We start from the raw sequence: 17,128 nt of genomic DNA, 5'->3' as shown, positions 1-17,128 counted from the left end.
TTTGGTCTCTATCGTCTTCAATTAAAGCACGTCTCAATAACTATAGCGCATAAAACTTCTAGACTTAAAACCATGCCTGCAAGAGTAATTGCCCAACAGCCAACAGACAATAATAATATGATTTTTCCATATCAGTGACATTACATAAATCATAAACACTATTTCATAGGTCTGTTGACTGCTTGACTGGAACCAAAAGCAAGGGCATGATTATGTCAAAATTACGAAAAAATGTTACTGTCTTCTGTCTTCTTCAAAAAGTAATTTCTCCAAAACAGATCCTAGATGATAAAGTGATTTTCAAATTTCTTGCTTTCTTAACATATTCCACAAAGTGTTCCAAACATTTACAAAATAACAACATTTTGTGTTTCAGAAAATGACATTCTGAATTGAATGACAATTTTTGACATAGTCACTCAAAAACAAATTCTATTTTAAATTTCAATCTAGAGTGCCATGGCTGTGTTAAAAACACTAATTTTTAATCAAGGAGCCTTGGAAAAATAGATTTGATCGTCTAATGTTTTTAGTATATTGTCCTGGCCGGTTAAAAGATGCCCAAATCGTATTTTTAATCATATCACAATTTTTTCAAATGGAACGAGGGTGGCTTATTAGCATATTTGGAAAAAGCATTTTTTTACGAATAATTTGATACCACACACTTGGTATTTTGAGTCAAATTGTCGTTATGAACCGCATATGTTACAATTTCAAATAAACCATATGCCAAAATGTCAAAAGTTGACATATGATATGTCATTCGATTCAGAGTGTCATTTTCTATCAAATAAAGTAAAAAAATCCCGAGGGTGCCATTTAAAAATCAAAAGTTGTAGTCATTTCCGATGAAACCGGAAGTGGCCTATAAAAATTGAATACGCCAATCAATCCCAATTTATGTCATGATGTTTTATCTGAAAAAATAAAAAAGTTACAGGGGTGAGCCACTTTTGAGACTCACCCTGTATATAAAACTTTAAATAACAGAAAAATTTTAATGTGCCCGTTTTTCGTGCCGGTGAGTGGTATTATTTTAGTAATTTAATGTAAATGACACTTTAAAGAGAGAAATTACATAGAAAATTTGTCTGATGAAATTTTTTTTTTCAAAGAATTTTTCATTGAATCAGCATTTCTTTCTTTAAAATTGTATGCAATAGTCGGGAGAACACTATTTGTAATAAATTAAAACTATATAATGAGTGTTGCGGGCTTGGTCTTGGTCTTGCCGAAGTTATGCATTGCTCGGTCTTGCAGATCAAACGCCAGTCTTGGTCTTGATTTTTATGCAAGACCTCATCACTACATCTAAAATTGGCGGGATTGACGGACAAAACTATATGCAGATTTTGTCAATGTGAAGAAGGCAGAACGCAGTCGATGACAGCCGGGAAAATGTGCAGTTCCTTGTATTAGGCAATAATAGACCATTGACAAATATAGGGGGTTTGGTCTTCCAGTTGTTAAACTATTTAAAAAGGATAGGACTGAAGAATGTAACCTAAAGATTCTAAGAGAAGAGGGCCATCTGAAGAGGTAGCAGTGGAGCAGCCGATAGCAACCTCAAAAATCTAATTTAATTTAAGCAGCATTGTCGTTTTTGATTTGCCTATACGTGTCTTAGATTCGGTTCCGTGCCAACGATAGTGCGGTCCAACTGAAGTAAAGATACTTCTGGCGAGATGAACACAGAGAAACAGAGAAAATGACCGTGAACTCGTCGGTCAGCCCGGTCAACACGTTCTCAAGTGGGACACCTGTTGGTTCCGATCGTACTACCAAAACATACGTTCCGTTTTAACTATACCAGGGTACCATCAATAATATTGATTCCTAACAGAAATTCTCATTTTTGCTAGTTAGGGAGTGTAAAGTGCCTCCAGAAGTAGGGTTCAGAACCGGGAAATCCCGGTCCTTATGAGACATCGAAGAACCGGGACTCGAAATTATTAATTTTCGGGACTCGGTAATAATAATTAAAACAATATTTTTTGTCACGTGCGAAAGACTTTTGATACTTTCTAGCGGTCGAAATAAAACTCTCCTAAATAAGTTTATCTCTTACTGTTCTTACTTCTGAAGTTATTTTGAAGTTTCTACAATTTTTTTTTGTTTATTATCAATTATTGAAGTTCAAATATGTTATTTTATTATTTAGTATAATATTGCTAAATGTATTAGTTATATTTTTTTGTGTTATGTTTTTAAAAGGCTTTTGCATCTTTAATTGAAAATGTTAAGTTTTTTGTGTTCATGTTTATTTTCTCATGACTCATGACTTAATCATTTGATATTATTTTCATTTGAAACTCAATTTTTTATCGGTTTTACTTTTGGAAACCATCCCTTGCTTGCTAATTGACGAACTCCACAATCCTTGAACGAAAATATTTTAGTACGGTTCCGGAAACTCTAAATACTACCCATACTACCAATTAGGGTTCAGATCTTTTTGGCCGTCACAGAACCGGGCCTCGGTAAAAATAATTAAAAATTATTTTTTTGTTACGTGAGAAAGTCCTTTGATACTTTCTAGCGATCGAAATAAAACTCTTCTAAATAAGCAATGATGCTATTTCTTATTGTTCTTGCTTCTTTTCCCTTTTGAAGTTTCTATAATATTTATTATGTTATGTTTTAATAGATATTTGCATTTTTAATTCAGTATTTTAGGGATTTTGTCTCAAATTCAGTTAAGTTGGTTTATGTTGTTTGATGTGAAATTTAAGTTAAGTACCTATACTTTTTTCTTTACTTGTGTTCATGTTAATTTTTTCATGACTGATTACTTAATAATTTGATATTATTTTCATTAAAAATCTCAATTTTTTATCCATTTTACTTTGAAAACCCATCCCTTGCTTTCTGATTAATGAACTGCACCACCATTGAACAAAACTTCAGTACCGAAAGTAGAGAAAAACCGAGAAATCCCGGTTCCTAAAAGGCGCGGTACCGAAATTCCCGGTTCCGAAAAACAGCTCCTGTTTCGGACACCCTATCCAGTAGACTTAATATGTGATTTAAATCTGATATCTGATAGAGAATCAGCCTGACCAATCGCGGTGTTAAACTAAGCGTGACCCTCTCAGGAAAGGTGCCAAGTTGTCAAATTGTCGACAAACTGCGTGTTTCCGGTGATTTCGGAGGGGAAGCACCAGGTGGGGGAGGGTGATCGTAGCACGCGCCAGACTAATCAGGAATTTAAATCAGGAAATGAACATTTGCACGCCCATAGGTCAGTTCAAACGACGTAGACATGTGTGAGAATGGCAGAAATAAAAAAGAGTTAATATCTTAAGAAATTTGTTTATTCGTTCGTCATCCTCGTTTCTTTCAACAAACAGCTACGAATGACTAGTCATCATCTTAAACAGGTTTTAGAGTTTTTTTTTCCTTCTATTTCTCACTGTGTTCGATTCATTAAATCCCAAATTAATTTAGTTGGTTTTAACGGTAAAAAAATCTCACAAATACTCAGATAAGATACATGCGTAGTTTGAGAAATGCTCGTATATGTTGTTGGATGTTAGCCATTCTTCGAAATAAATGTTGATTTTTTTGAAATATTTGTCTAATGTAGTCATTTAGGTAACCAATTTTTTGTTACAACATATTAATTAACAAAGTTAAAGATGTATTTTTATCTTACTCTAATGATTTGACCATCTACCACACCATACAAAAACTCTGATAGATAATTAAAAATAATAATTGGACCCTTTTAGCGGTGGTTCCAGATGATTATCGCGATTGAATTTCTACTAATTATCTGCCCGGGTACCGTCGAAGTACTTATCTGATATAGTTTGACCCGGTTTACATGTGATGTCATCTTTAAAACAAGGTTCACCTCTGCAGGGTACCTGCGTATGTACCATAAGAAAAACATGATTAAAAAAATAGAAACTTTCACCAGGCTATACCAAAGCATTAGTCTACTAATTTTTGACCACGACTTCGTCCTCGTAAGAAGTGCTTATAGTGCTCAATAACGCCATAAATGAATATTTCGTGTACCTAAACTTGGGTGTAATAAATATTCATACAATTGTAATTTACCATTTTATTTTATCATCTATACACATAAAAGTTTCTTTTTTTCCATAGCAACTCTTAAAACTGCCTTATTATATCTATCCACACAAAAATAGTAGAAAAAATAGTACTTTAACCGCAAGGGTACATTAAATGATACATAGGTTAAAAGCTTTATTTCTTCTCGCACGTTTTTTAATTGCTTCCATTTTTGAAAATTTTTGTAGTCCTTTTCATAAGTTATTCGGGATTTAAATGGAAGTAGTTTGGATATGGCGCTTGTCGCCTCAGCCTGAATATCTGTTGGTAATTTACTTATTTGGTTTTGAGCCATTTCTGGCTCCAATTCAATCAGCAATCGACACGAAAGAGAATTAAAAAATATTGACTCACAACTGACAACTAAAGAGACATCTTTATTTATTTGTCAAATTACATAGAAACAAACGCCAACCCAACACAATATTTTTAGCCGACCGACCATACCAATAGGTATGGTAGGCTATTAAGGTCGGCAAAAAAAAAGTTTTTTTAATTTCCCTCAAAATGAGTTATTGGGGGTCATAAATGACCTAAATACAAAATATTTTCATGATGTCTGTCTGTCTGTAACACGATAACTCAAAAACCGCTAAACCGATTTTAACCAAATTTGGCACAAAAATACTGTGGCACCCGAAAATCTGGCCATTAGTTTTTGGTGGGGGTGAGGGGTTGGTAAGGGGGTATTGGGGGGGGGGGGGTAAATTGCATAATGCTTTTTATTTTATTGCTTTTCAGTCGACGATAAAATACCGACGATAAAATAATCGTCTTGTATAAAAAATAACTAATAGTGCTCAATAAGGTCATAATTCATTATTTTATGTTACTAGATTTAGATAGAACCAATTTTCACACCAATTTCTCTTCCTCGTTTCAAACTCTAAAATTTCCAACTGTTTGAGAGCTAAAACCTGGATATTGAAGAAGAAGAAGAGTGTTTTATGGTTAAAACTAGTGATGAGCTAACGCAAGATCAATTTGCATTAATCTTGTAGTATAAGTAGTAGTCAGTATAAGTAGTAGTCTGGGTTTTGGTCTTACAGAGTCCAGTCTTAGTCTTGGTCTTCGTCTCACGGAAGATTCTTGTGAGTCTTGCATTTTTTAATAGATTCTTTCTAGGTGCACTTATATATTCTAATTATAAATATATTTGCAACCTAACAATTTTTTTTATTTTTCAATACATTATTGAAATGGAACTTCTTTACGCTCGATGGGAGTAAAAATTGAAGGCCGTGACACACGAGACGCGAGAGGAAAAGTGTAACGATCGGAGGTTATGACGGAACGTCGTTACTTATCGTGCCCTATGTGAGCTAGGGGTCCGAAACTCGGAATGTAGATATCTTTTCATGTTTTCATGATATTTTGACGACGTTTTGTGTACTATGAAACTCCATCATCAATGGCGAAAGAATCTTCAAATTTAATGGCTCTTTGGAGCGTCATAACTCGGGCCCGATGTGAGCTAGGGGGCTGAAACCCAGAAGAAAATGTTCATGATATTTTGGCAACGTTTCGTGCACTACGAAACCCCATCATTATAGATAAATCAAATAAAAAAAAATCGTCCGATTTAAATGAAATTTGGTATGTCGATAGACTGGACCCAGGCCGACTTGACTTGTGTACGACACGTATCACTGTAACAGTTAGTTTTGACGTAAGAAACGTCAAAAGTTGACGTCATCCGATCCCGACCAAATTTGGTAGGTAGGCTATGTGAGCGACCGTGCACACGGTCCCACCCTGCAAAGTTGAATACCACGTTTCGTTTACAACTTCATCAGGGTGGGACTAAGGATTTGATATTGAAGAAAAATTTGAGTCGATTTCAGCATAATTGGGGACGGGCTACAGGATGACGCCCTCGACATTTCGAACCGATGCCTCCAAATGAACGAAATCATCAGGAGTTTGCTTAATTATGGAGCCAAACTAGGCACGTGGATAGAGGTACCCGAATAATAACGCCATAGACGGACAAACGGGCAGACGGAAGTTTCACTTCAAATATGCCCATGCACACTCAATTTTTTATATTCAATCAGTATTTCTTTCTTTAAGGTTTATGTAATAGTCGGAAAAACACTATTTGTAATAAATTAAAAAAATAATTTTGAACAAATAAGTAATATCTTATATCATATTAGACGTAAAAACAAATGCATGACTGCAAGAGATCTTGCATGCTTGGTCTTGACTAGGTCCTGCGGAATAACTTGACTTAGTCCTCCAAAAATGTTTTTTATATCTACTGGTGGGTAAATGAATTTGTAGATATAGTATGACTTTTTTTGAAACTTTAGTTTCGGAGATATAAATTTAATCTTGTACTGTTCGCCGGTCTTGGTCTTGCAGATCAAATGCTAGTCTTGGTATTGCTTTTTGTGCCAATATCAAGACAGAGTCTCGCTCATCCCTAGTTAAAACCCAAGAACAGTCAACCTTATACGGTTCTTGGGTAAAACCTGAAAATTGAATGGATTAACGGATTATGAGATTTTTGGTAGCTAGTGCTTGAAAATTCGAAAAGAATAATAGTGTTTTGGTCTCTGATATCATTAAACAATGCAATTTAAGCAAGGAATTTTAAGGATTTTTTGTTCTTAAGATTCGAAGGACCGCTAATCGATAAAACATATCAAGTACTAATCAATTTACCGTTGGAATTCTGCGAAGAAATCAGATAAGTAGAGTCACAAGGCGGTTTCTGTAATTAATACTGAACGAGCTAGGGAAAAATCGTATTGGTAGAAATGTACACGTATGGCAAAGGAGAGAATGAGATAATGACAAGGTTCGAAAAGCGCGTTACGTAACCTTTTAATAAATTAATAATATGAAATAGGCGGGCACTATAGGTGGCATCCATCGCCGCTTATAGTACCAAGCAGGGTGCCTGTTTTCTCCATGTCTCTCTGTTATAACAGTTAGAATAATTAATGGTAGTCACATGCTATACACCAATTATTACTTTTCTTATACGCAGTATCCTTCTTAACAATACCTATAGACCACAGTTCGTAAAATTTTTTTTAAAAAAAAAATCCCCAAATTAAGAAGGAAAAGCGTAAATTTGGCAATGTTTATGGTATATGTTTCTAATCTAAAGGTAAGCCCCCGAGGCTCCGCCAAAAACCGGGACGTTTTCTCAATGAGAGACGCGTCTCGTTAGATTTCGGAGCGACGCGACGCAGTCTAGTCCGTAGGTCTAGTCGGCTTTGGAATAACGTCACAGGGCGCGCGCGAAAGACTTTGCCGCGATTTTCTACTGTTTTACGCGCTATTTTGTTTTGTTTCAGTAGTTCGTTTGTTTTGGCGCGTGTGAGATTTAGGTCTGTTTTTGACGCGACATTTTCGAATTTGCGCGTATTTTAAACTATAAAAGTGACCTTATGAAAATTAATAATGTGAATTTGTTAACAAGAGTTCAAGAGCTGCTGTATATTGCTATGGAGGCATTTTAAGGATTTATTTCTAGTACTAATACATAACTGTATGAAGAATGGAGTCCTAGATATATTTTCATTAGTATGTTTAGTACCTACTTATTGTTTCTTCAATTTTTAAGCTGCTGGAATTTCATAAAATTTGTTCTAAATGCATAATCTATATCTACTAAGTGGTTTTTGAAATATCACTATTCAGTATCGCATTTTTAAATTTGATTTTTCTCTGAAAATTATAATTATATACCGGGTGCGTTTCAAAAGTGGCTCACCCCTATAACTTTTTTTATTTTTTCAGATAAAACAACGAGATTTGGTTCGTTAGTATATGACATAAATTAGGATTGATTGACATATCAAATTGTTTTCGGCCACTTCCGGTTTAACCGGAAATGACTACAACTTTTGATTTGTAAATGGCACCCTCGGTATTTTTTTTACTTTATTCGATAGAAAATGACACTCTGAATAGAACGACGTATCATATGTCAACTTTTGACATTTTTGCATATGGATTATTTGAAATTGCTACATGCGGTTCGACAATTACCGACTATCGACAATTACCGACTCGAAATACCAAGTGTGTGGTATCAAATTATTCGTAAAAAAATGCTTTTTCCAAATATGCTAATAAGCCACCCTCGTTCCATTTGAAAAAATTGATATAGGATTAAAAGTACGATATGGGCATCTTTTAACCGGCCAGGACAAGACACTAAAAACATTAGACGATCAATTCTATTTTTTCAAGGCTCCTTGATTAAAAATTAGTGTTTTTAACACAGCCATACACTCTAGATTGAAATTTAAAATACAATTTGTTTTTGAACGAATATGTCAAAAGCTGACATATGATATGTCATTCGATTCAGGGTATTATTTTCTATCGAATAAAGTAAAAAAACACCGAGGGTGCCATTTAAAAATCAAAAGTTGTAGTAATTTGGAAACAGGAAGTGACCAAAAACAATTGAATACATCAATCAATCCTAATTTATGTCATATACTAACATACCAAATCTCGTTTTTTTATCTGAAAAAATAAAAAAGTTATAGGATTGAGCCACTTTTGAGACGCACCCGGTATATATAAAAGAGAATTAATTTTATTATTTAATTAGAAATATTTTATACATATTTCAACATTATTATTTTACATACAGGATGAGTCCAGTTATAATTGGCATAAATATATACAGAGTATCTTTAAAAAATTTTAAAAAACACTACTACTAATACTTCCATATATTATTAATTGTTTAACTCATATCCTTTTCTCGGTACTTTCAGGACCGTTTGACAGCCGGAGGTCACGGATCCCTGACCATCGGGGGCGGCTCTCCCGCCTCCTACGGCGCCGCTACCGGCTCAGGGGCGGCTGGATCTAGGGGCGGCTCTGGGGCGGCCGCTCTACATCACGCGGCCGCCATGCAGCACCAGCTACCCCAGCCGGACTTCCAGCCGCCCTATTTTCCGCCGCCCTTCCATCATGCCCCCAGTCCGCCGCCTCAGCAGCATTTGGAGTACCTTACAGATCCCTACGGAGGTCTCGGAGGATTGCACCATTATAATCAACTTGGTTTGAGGCCTAGAGATGGTGATCCTAACCATACTCACGTGGTAAGTTGTTTTAAATGTGATATTGACTCAAAAATAAAGAATGTATAAAATCGTTCACAAACAGCATATACAGGGTGAGTCTTAAATAATTGCAAATATTTTCAGGACTGGTAGATCTCGAGAAAAGAATCATATTTTCTCTTTACCGTTTTTCAATTAACTCCAAAACAACCGAGTTATTTTACTTTAAAAAAAATGATTTTTTTTGTTAAATTTTGAGAAGTCTTGTAAGAATTTTTTGTAAATTTAATCTACTAGCGAATGTTGCCATATTATCAAGTTATAGATCATACCAAATAAACTTTTAGTCACGTGATTAAGCTTGACCGGCACAGTGTTGCCCAATTTTTACATGTTTTTTAATCAAAGTATTTTAGGAAACAAAAATAAATTAATTATAAATAATAAATATATAAACGGTTATTATTGGCATCGACAAAACTCACCTCTTTAACAGCACTTAAGGGACATAAAGAGCCATTACTACCACTTTCCCGTTCAAAATATTCTAATACGGTTACGATGAGTTTTTTGCAACGGCTATTAAGCTATCTTGTACCACTTTGAACTAAAAGAGGTTCTAAAAAGAACAATGTTTGTATGCTAGTAAAAAAAAAATTTTACTACAGTTTTCCAAACCGGGATTTCAGGATCCCGGTTTGGAAACCCTATTCACCTGTAACAACTGAAACCATAACATTTAAGTTAACTACTAACTAGTAAATAAATGAACAGTCACGCCACGATAGGTAGCATAAACCCTAGATCATATAATATATGCTTACGTGGATACGTAAGTCATTATGGAAACTGTCGCAGACATATCAACGACTTACATTTATCTTCTTTCTATGTTATACACGCGCTGCTTCTACTCTATCTATCCTTGTCGAGCACCTATCGTCCACGCGCCAAATTTGAATATTAATTTTAAAATTTAATTTGTAAAATACATATTTTTGAACAATAAATTGAATGTTTACTGCCGCAAAGGATTAAATTATATAAAAAATACATTTAGCCACTACGAATATCAACATTCTTAGGAAATCTAACCAGAAAGTACCGTATGATCGAATAAAAACGGCGTCAACGATGGCTATGAAATGAAGATCGCTGTCATTTTATATGTAAAATTATATGGGAAATGTCATCGATCGTCATTTCCAAGCCAACTGGACGCCGTTTTTTTTCGATCATACGGTATGTGTGTAACGTTATACTTTACTTGCCTATGAATCCTTTATATTACACCTTCCACACACCAAACACTTTCTAGTCATTTTTACAAGTATTTAAAAATAGTAAAAAAAAAAAGTATCACAACACAATTCATTTAAACCAAAAACTCGTAAAACAAACTGATGAAAAAAAGTGTCAAAACGAATGACAGTGTCAGGAATTAAATAAATAAATGTGGCAACTTGACACACTTTTTTATAGTAGAGCTACCACCTGAATCCCCAGTGGGAAATTTAAATTCTAGTTAGTCAGCCCGGCGCCGAATATGTTTATTGTTGGCAACAATAAATTTAAAAATCGCTCCTTTGATTATGTAACTAAAAGTTTAATTTTAGGGTTCTGTACCTCAAAAGGAAAAAATTGGTAAAGTGCGAGTCGGACTCGCGCACGAAGGGTTCCGTACCATTCATTATCTATAGACACTGTATTATTATAAACTTTTTTTCCGATTTAGCTGAAATTTTGAATAAGCGTATAAGTAATTTAAAAAAAATGAAGAAACACATTACTAAAAACTGTATTAATCAATAATAAATATGTAAAAAGTAAAAATAAATATGTAAAAATATGTAAAAATTAAAAAAAAAACGATTAAAAAAAGTCGCCTTGACTAGGATTCGAACCTGCCTTACTACGGCTCCAAGTTCATAGCAGCGTAAAGTCCTAACGCTTTAACCACGCGGCCACCGAGGACTTGAAAGATTCTATATAAAATTCTTACTTAAAAGATAATGTTTAGTGAAAGTAGTTTTTTATTTATAAACATTTATTTAATTGTTTTTAGTATTTGTTCTTATAGCGGCAACATAGATACATTATCTGTGAAAATTTCAACTGTCTAGCTGTAACGGTTCATAAGATAGACCTTTGTGACAGACGAACGGACGGACAGTGAAGTCTTAGTAATAGGGTTCCCGTTTTAAGCCGGAGTCTCATGCATCCGAAATCCGATGACACGACGATCCGACGGTGCTCCTATTGGTCGAAATATTTTGACAACAATTTTTATCCGATAATTTTAACTAATCATCCGACGTCGTATAAAGTTAAATTTTGTTTAACTTTTGTACGATATCGTGTGTTTTTTAACCTCACTTTTTTTGAAAACATTTGTTTTAAAAACAAGTTTAGTGGGAAGTGGGCAATTTCGGGATATTTGGCGAGGAAGTTATTTTTATAAGTGTTTCTCCAATAAAACATGACATGAATCTCTATTCAGCGCAGCAGAAAGATGTTAAAACTGTCAAATTTCGGAACGAACTTTCGGATGTATGTGACAGGCTTTTTTTATTTCACACGATAACTTCAAATTTCGGATGTCGTACCATCGGATTTCGGATGCATGAGACTCCGGCTTTACTCTTTGGGGTACGGAACCCTTACAGGATAATTTTGTTGTCTGTCCTAGTCATCTTGTCTATCTGTCAAGACTCTTTATCTCGGGAATGCGTGGAGGTATCGACTTGAAATTAAAACCATATACTCAAGTCTACAGTCCCTTGAAGCTGTGAAAAAAACAAAGTTCTAAGATATCGTAAAAAAAGATACGGCTGTTTAAGCCGCAAAAAAACGTATATTTCGACACTCTCAAGGGAATCAAACTTTATAGGATATTTTCCGTTGACCTGGAACTATGAAATTTGGCAAGTAATACCATCTTAAACTACAAATATAGGGGAAAATCTGAAAATTTGTAATTAAATCGCAAAAAACAGGGTCTTTATGCAAGAAATCACGGTCCAAATTTTGAATTGAGTTAACCGTGTCATGTGGGGTATCGTATGAAACGGCTTTAAAAAAACGCTGCTTCTGCGATCGAAATATACTACCCCTAAAAATATTTTACCACACTTATTTAAGACTCACCCTGTATATATACATTATACAGGGTGTCCCAGAATTAAGTGCAAGTATTTTAACTTGTAGTATAGTTCAACCCCAGAAACACGCCTATGAGGTTTTCTTCGCGAAACCCTAAATGTTTTGGATTTTTTTTTTGTTTTTAGTTAAAAAACATAATTTCTTGATAATATGGCAACATAGGTATTAGATTAAATTTGCAAGAAAGAAAATCCAGAAAAGATCCAGTGGTTCTAAAAATTTTAGCTAAAAATCTTTTCATGAGCCGTTTTATGAGCCCTTTGGGGTGGTTTTTAAAAAGTTTGTTTTACAGCAAATTGACCCGTATGAAAGTTGTTCATAATAAATGGACAAGCAAGTTTTCCTCATGAATTTTTTTTTGTAGCTTGATTATTTTTGAAGAGAGCGTCCAGTTCATGAACAAATTAGGGTAGTTTTCAATGTTACTCTTTTTTCAGCAAATTCATCCTAGGAAACTCGTTCAAAATAAGAGTACATATTATCTTTGCCTTATGAACCTTTTTTGTAACTTGACTATTTTTGGAGATAGCGCCCAGATCATGAACAAGTGGTGGTAGCTTTAAATGTCTTTTTTTTCAGGAAGTGCTATTGGAAATATTCATTCACTTGCTGAATTCCATGTTTCGTTTTGAGGAAATAAATGCATATCATAAGGAAGTTTGCACGTAATTTTAATATGAACACATTTAAGTTGGTAAATTTGTAGAACTAAACAAAAATTATGAAACTACCCCAATTTGTTCATGAACTGGATCTCCAAAAATAATGAAGCTACAAAAAAAATCATGAGGAAAAGTTGCTTGTCCATTTATTATGAACAACTTTCATACGGGTCCATTTGCTGTAAAACAAACTTTTTGAAAACCACCCCAGAGAGCTCATGAAACGGCCGCTAAATCCGGAAATATTAAACTTATAAAAAAAATTCATTAGGCGAACTTATAGAGAATGTTCTTATGTACAATTTGCGTCTAATTATTTTGTTGTAGTGCAGTTTTAAAAAAAACTACCCCTGTTGCTCAAAAACCACAAGGGGAAATTTTTTTTTCGATTTTGTTTATTTTACACTCAGAAGACAGTCGCTGACAAACTCTGAAAAAATCAGCTTGCCCGTACTTTTTTTTTAAATGACAATTTTATTGGATTAAATGTCTGGTACTTCGAACTTCAGATATACCCTGTATAGAGTTTGGTAAAGTTTTGTGTCAAAACCTATAGGCATTCTCGGACGAGACTAATATATAGTTGTGGAATGTTTTCCTTTGGAATTTACTCCTTGAAGGAACTAACTGTCCCAGATGATCGCACAGAACCGCAAAATGTTATAAAGGCTGAAATAATAAGTTAACTTTAGATTTTTTGATGTATATTCGATTGAAATAGTTTTAAAAATATAATTTTCAATATCACAATATATTTTTTGGCAATTCTTGAAGTTTTTAACTAAAAATAACACTTTTTGTTTTAATTTTTAGGGCCAACTGGGTCATGGTGCTAGTTTCCCCTACAGCGCCCCTGGTGGAGGCAGGCCAGACTACTCTGGGGTTCCTCAAAGGCATGATGACCCTTTATCCCTTCACCAAGCCCTTGGACAGGCTGTAGAAGATGCTCAAGCCGGAATAGATGATAATACGGGTTTTATCACAGATCTTCCATTGCTCAAAGGTAAATATAATTAAAATTTAAACATACAGGGTCCGGCAATAGTGCGTCGGGCATCTGTAGATTCTAGAATAATTTTTTTTTTATTTATCGCAAATTTTGTTTCAGTACAAACCTAAAGTAAGTATGTATTTCAGGAAAATAGTTTAACTTCTATAGGGTGGCTCAAAAAAGTGTGAGTGGATAGGGATATTTTTGTAAATGGTACACCCTGTATATTATTGCATTTTTGGATTCCTTTCAGATTATTTTACATAATCCTAAGATATGAATAGTTTCATAGATATTAATAAATTTAATAAATAAAAAATATATATTTTTCAGCCTTTCTTAAAAATATATTAAAAATACAACTGTCCTGAAATCAAAACTATATTAGGTATTTACTTTAGATAGTCTGTACTTAACTTTGCTATAAATATGGTAATCGTAAATCATAACAGTATGTTTAAATTCTACGCCTAAGTTCTAAAATATAAAATAAATTTTCTTCGTTTTTTTTTTAAATGGAACACCCTGTATATTATTTTTACAATATAAGGAGAAATAAAAAATGAAAATTTTTTGTATTTAGAGTATTTCAAAATTTTTAAAGGTTTCGCAGATATTCGCTGTCTTATATTTCGTATGGCATTTTCCACAGTAAATTTTTATCAATGCCACCCCCAATGATTTTTCTCTCATATTTTACAATTGAAAGAATCATATGCCATTTTACCGTTGAAAGAGCCATTAAAAATTTTAAATTATTTTAAATGCAAAAAATGTTTATTTTTCTATTCTCCAACTACCTAATGAAAAAATAATATACAGGGTGTTCCATTAAAAAAAACAAAGAAAAATTATTTTATATTTTAGAAACTTTGGCGTACAATTTTGAGCACCCTGTATGATTTAAGATTACGATATTTATAGCAAAGTTAACTATAGACCATCTAAAGTAAATATACCTAATATAGTTTTGATTTGCAGTTCTTGCATTTGTAATAATTTTTTAAAAGAAGGTTGAAAATAAATATATTTTCCATTCATTAATAATTAATTTTAAAGAAACCATGTATGAAAAAAAAATTCTCACAATCGGTAATAAAAAATCACCCTACTTAGAACTGCCGTTAAATAAAAGTGTAACACTGTTAGACACACCACGGGGTCGCTCCAGAATAAGCCATATGGGGCTCCGCCTATAAACAAAGTATTACAAGTTGGAACCGCCCTTTACACGGCCACCCGGTGTTACCCTAACTAATTAACCATATATTCAGGGGGGTTCAATAAATTAGACTTATACACCGCGCTCACTGTTGGTAATACTGTGAGTTTGATGGTAAAAAGGCTTTCTTTTTTATTTGCAGGTATGAAAGGGGCCAAAGACCACTCGGGGAGCGGGGCTATGGTGTCCCCTAGTGACGTATTTTGTTCAGTACCTGGTCGGTTGTCGTTACTCTCTTCAACGTCAAAATACAAGGTAAGAATTAATATAAATTTATTAAAATCATTAAAAAAAATAAGTAATTACACTCAGATGCAAAGAAAAACGCAACGGAGAATTTTTCGTCAAGTTTAAAGTGTTATATTTTTTTTACCTTTAGTCATTTTCATGATTTTTTTAGCAAACTGTATATATATCTATCAGCTTTAATTCATAAACTCAGTTTTTTATAAACTTTAGTATTTGGGTTATTATACACAGGGTTAATTGAAGGGTTGTTTTTTTACCCTAACTTTAAAACATCCTGTGCAATAATTTCGTGAGTAACTTTCTCTAAAACATTATTTTTCGATCAGAACTATGTCTCCTGAGCATTTTCTTTTTTGATACATGTCAACACATGCCTTAGTTAATTTTTAAGAGCGAAATGAACTTGCCACCAACAATTTGCATTTTTTTCAACTATCATTACTTTATGATGTTATTTTTTAATATCACGAGGTGGCTTTGGTGACTATTATCGTAATATCATAACGACACTGATTAGAACTCTATATTAAATTTTAAAAAACGTTAAAAATAACGATAGGGGCTTGGTTTTAATAAATATTAGTAACACTAACAGAACTAAGGATATTAAAGAATAATAACTGTAATAACTAAATGTACAAACAAACAAAAAAATTGTAAAAAATAATCTCTAATAACTCTAATACTTTGTATTGACTCTCCCGACTGCAACCTAAGGCTATAACTATCTGTAGACACCGATCGGTTCATACTGTTATGAGGCTGCAAATATATTGTAGACGGATTGTATTATTATAGCTGGCTACATAAAAAACCTTATCATCGGCTAATTTTTTTTGTGAAGTATCCTTTTGTGTAGCCATTATGAAATAATCATGTCTGCCAACGCGATCCCGGGGCTTAAGACGGGGAAGGCCCATCGAAGGGGTGAAATTTTGACACTAAAAGAAACTGTGCTAAAAGTATTATAAACTACACGAGTTATAATTGCCAAATAGTTTTATTTATTATTAAGAAACGTGGAAAATTGTTGGCAGACATTCAAAACACACTTTCTGGTAATTTTTTCACTTTTTTAAAATGAGTGGAAGGGGTTGAAATAAACTACCCCTATCATTCTTGTTAACGAAATTTAAAGAAAAATCTTATCAAACACATGCAAAAAAATTAATTTGGATAGTTTAGTTTGTTTAGAAACTTTTTTATCTCTTGTATTTTTTTGATAAAACTCACCGATTTGAAATTAAAAAATAAAATATAAAGCATTACATGCCAGGACAAAAAACATTTTCTAATAAAGAATCTAGTGGGCTGCTGTAATTTTTTTAGGAAAAAATCTAGTCGGCCGCTGTTACTTTTTAGGATGTTCCTAATATTATTTTATTTGACATTACTCTACTGCAATACGTTATTATCTAGATGTTTATTATTATCGTTATTATCACTAGATTCTTAATCTAAAAATGTTTTTTGTCCTGACATGTAATGCTTTACATTTTATTTTTTTAATTTCCAATCGGTGAGTTTTATCAAAAAAATACAAGAGGTAAAAAAGTTTCTAAACAAACCAAACTATCCAAATTAATTTTTTTTGCATGTGTTTGATAAGATTTTTCTTTAAATTTCGTTAACAAGAATGAGAGGGGTAGTTTATTTCAACCCTTTCACTCATTTTAAAAAAGTGAAAAATTACCAGAAAGTGTGTTTTCATAACAGT

At 33.4% G+C, this 17,128-nt stretch overlaps 1 protein-coding gene across 2 annotated transcripts in view; it reads left to right on the top strand.

Annotated features, from left to right (window-relative positions):
• The window catches only part of LOC115877924 (transcription factor AP-2-epsilon), a 73,588-nt gene that overhangs the window by 51,193 nt on the left and 5,267 nt on the right, over nucleotides 1-17,128 (top strand). For both annotated transcript variants that reach the window (XM_030894274.1, XM_030894273.1), the window contains 3 exons: nucleotides 8,835-9,164; nucleotides 13,763-13,952; nucleotides 15,305-15,417. In XM_030894274.1, the coding sequence (XP_030750134.1) occupies nucleotides 8,835-9,164; nucleotides 13,763-13,952; nucleotides 15,305-15,417 (633 nt within the window). The remainder of the gene's footprint in view (nucleotides 1-8,834; nucleotides 9,165-13,762; nucleotides 13,953-15,304; nucleotides 15,418-17,128) is intronic.

Source organism: Sitophilus oryzae, unplaced genomic scaffold (genome assembly GCF_002938485.1).
Source record: "Sitophilus oryzae breed Bouriz unplaced genomic scaffold, Soryzae_2.0 scaffold_1499_pilon_pilon, whole genome shotgun sequence".
Taxonomy (NCBI): domain Eukaryota; kingdom Metazoa; phylum Arthropoda; class Insecta; order Coleoptera; family Curculionidae; genus Sitophilus; species Sitophilus oryzae.
Note: the sequence above shows the minus strand (reverse complement) of the source record. Positions and strands in the feature narration are given on the sequence as shown.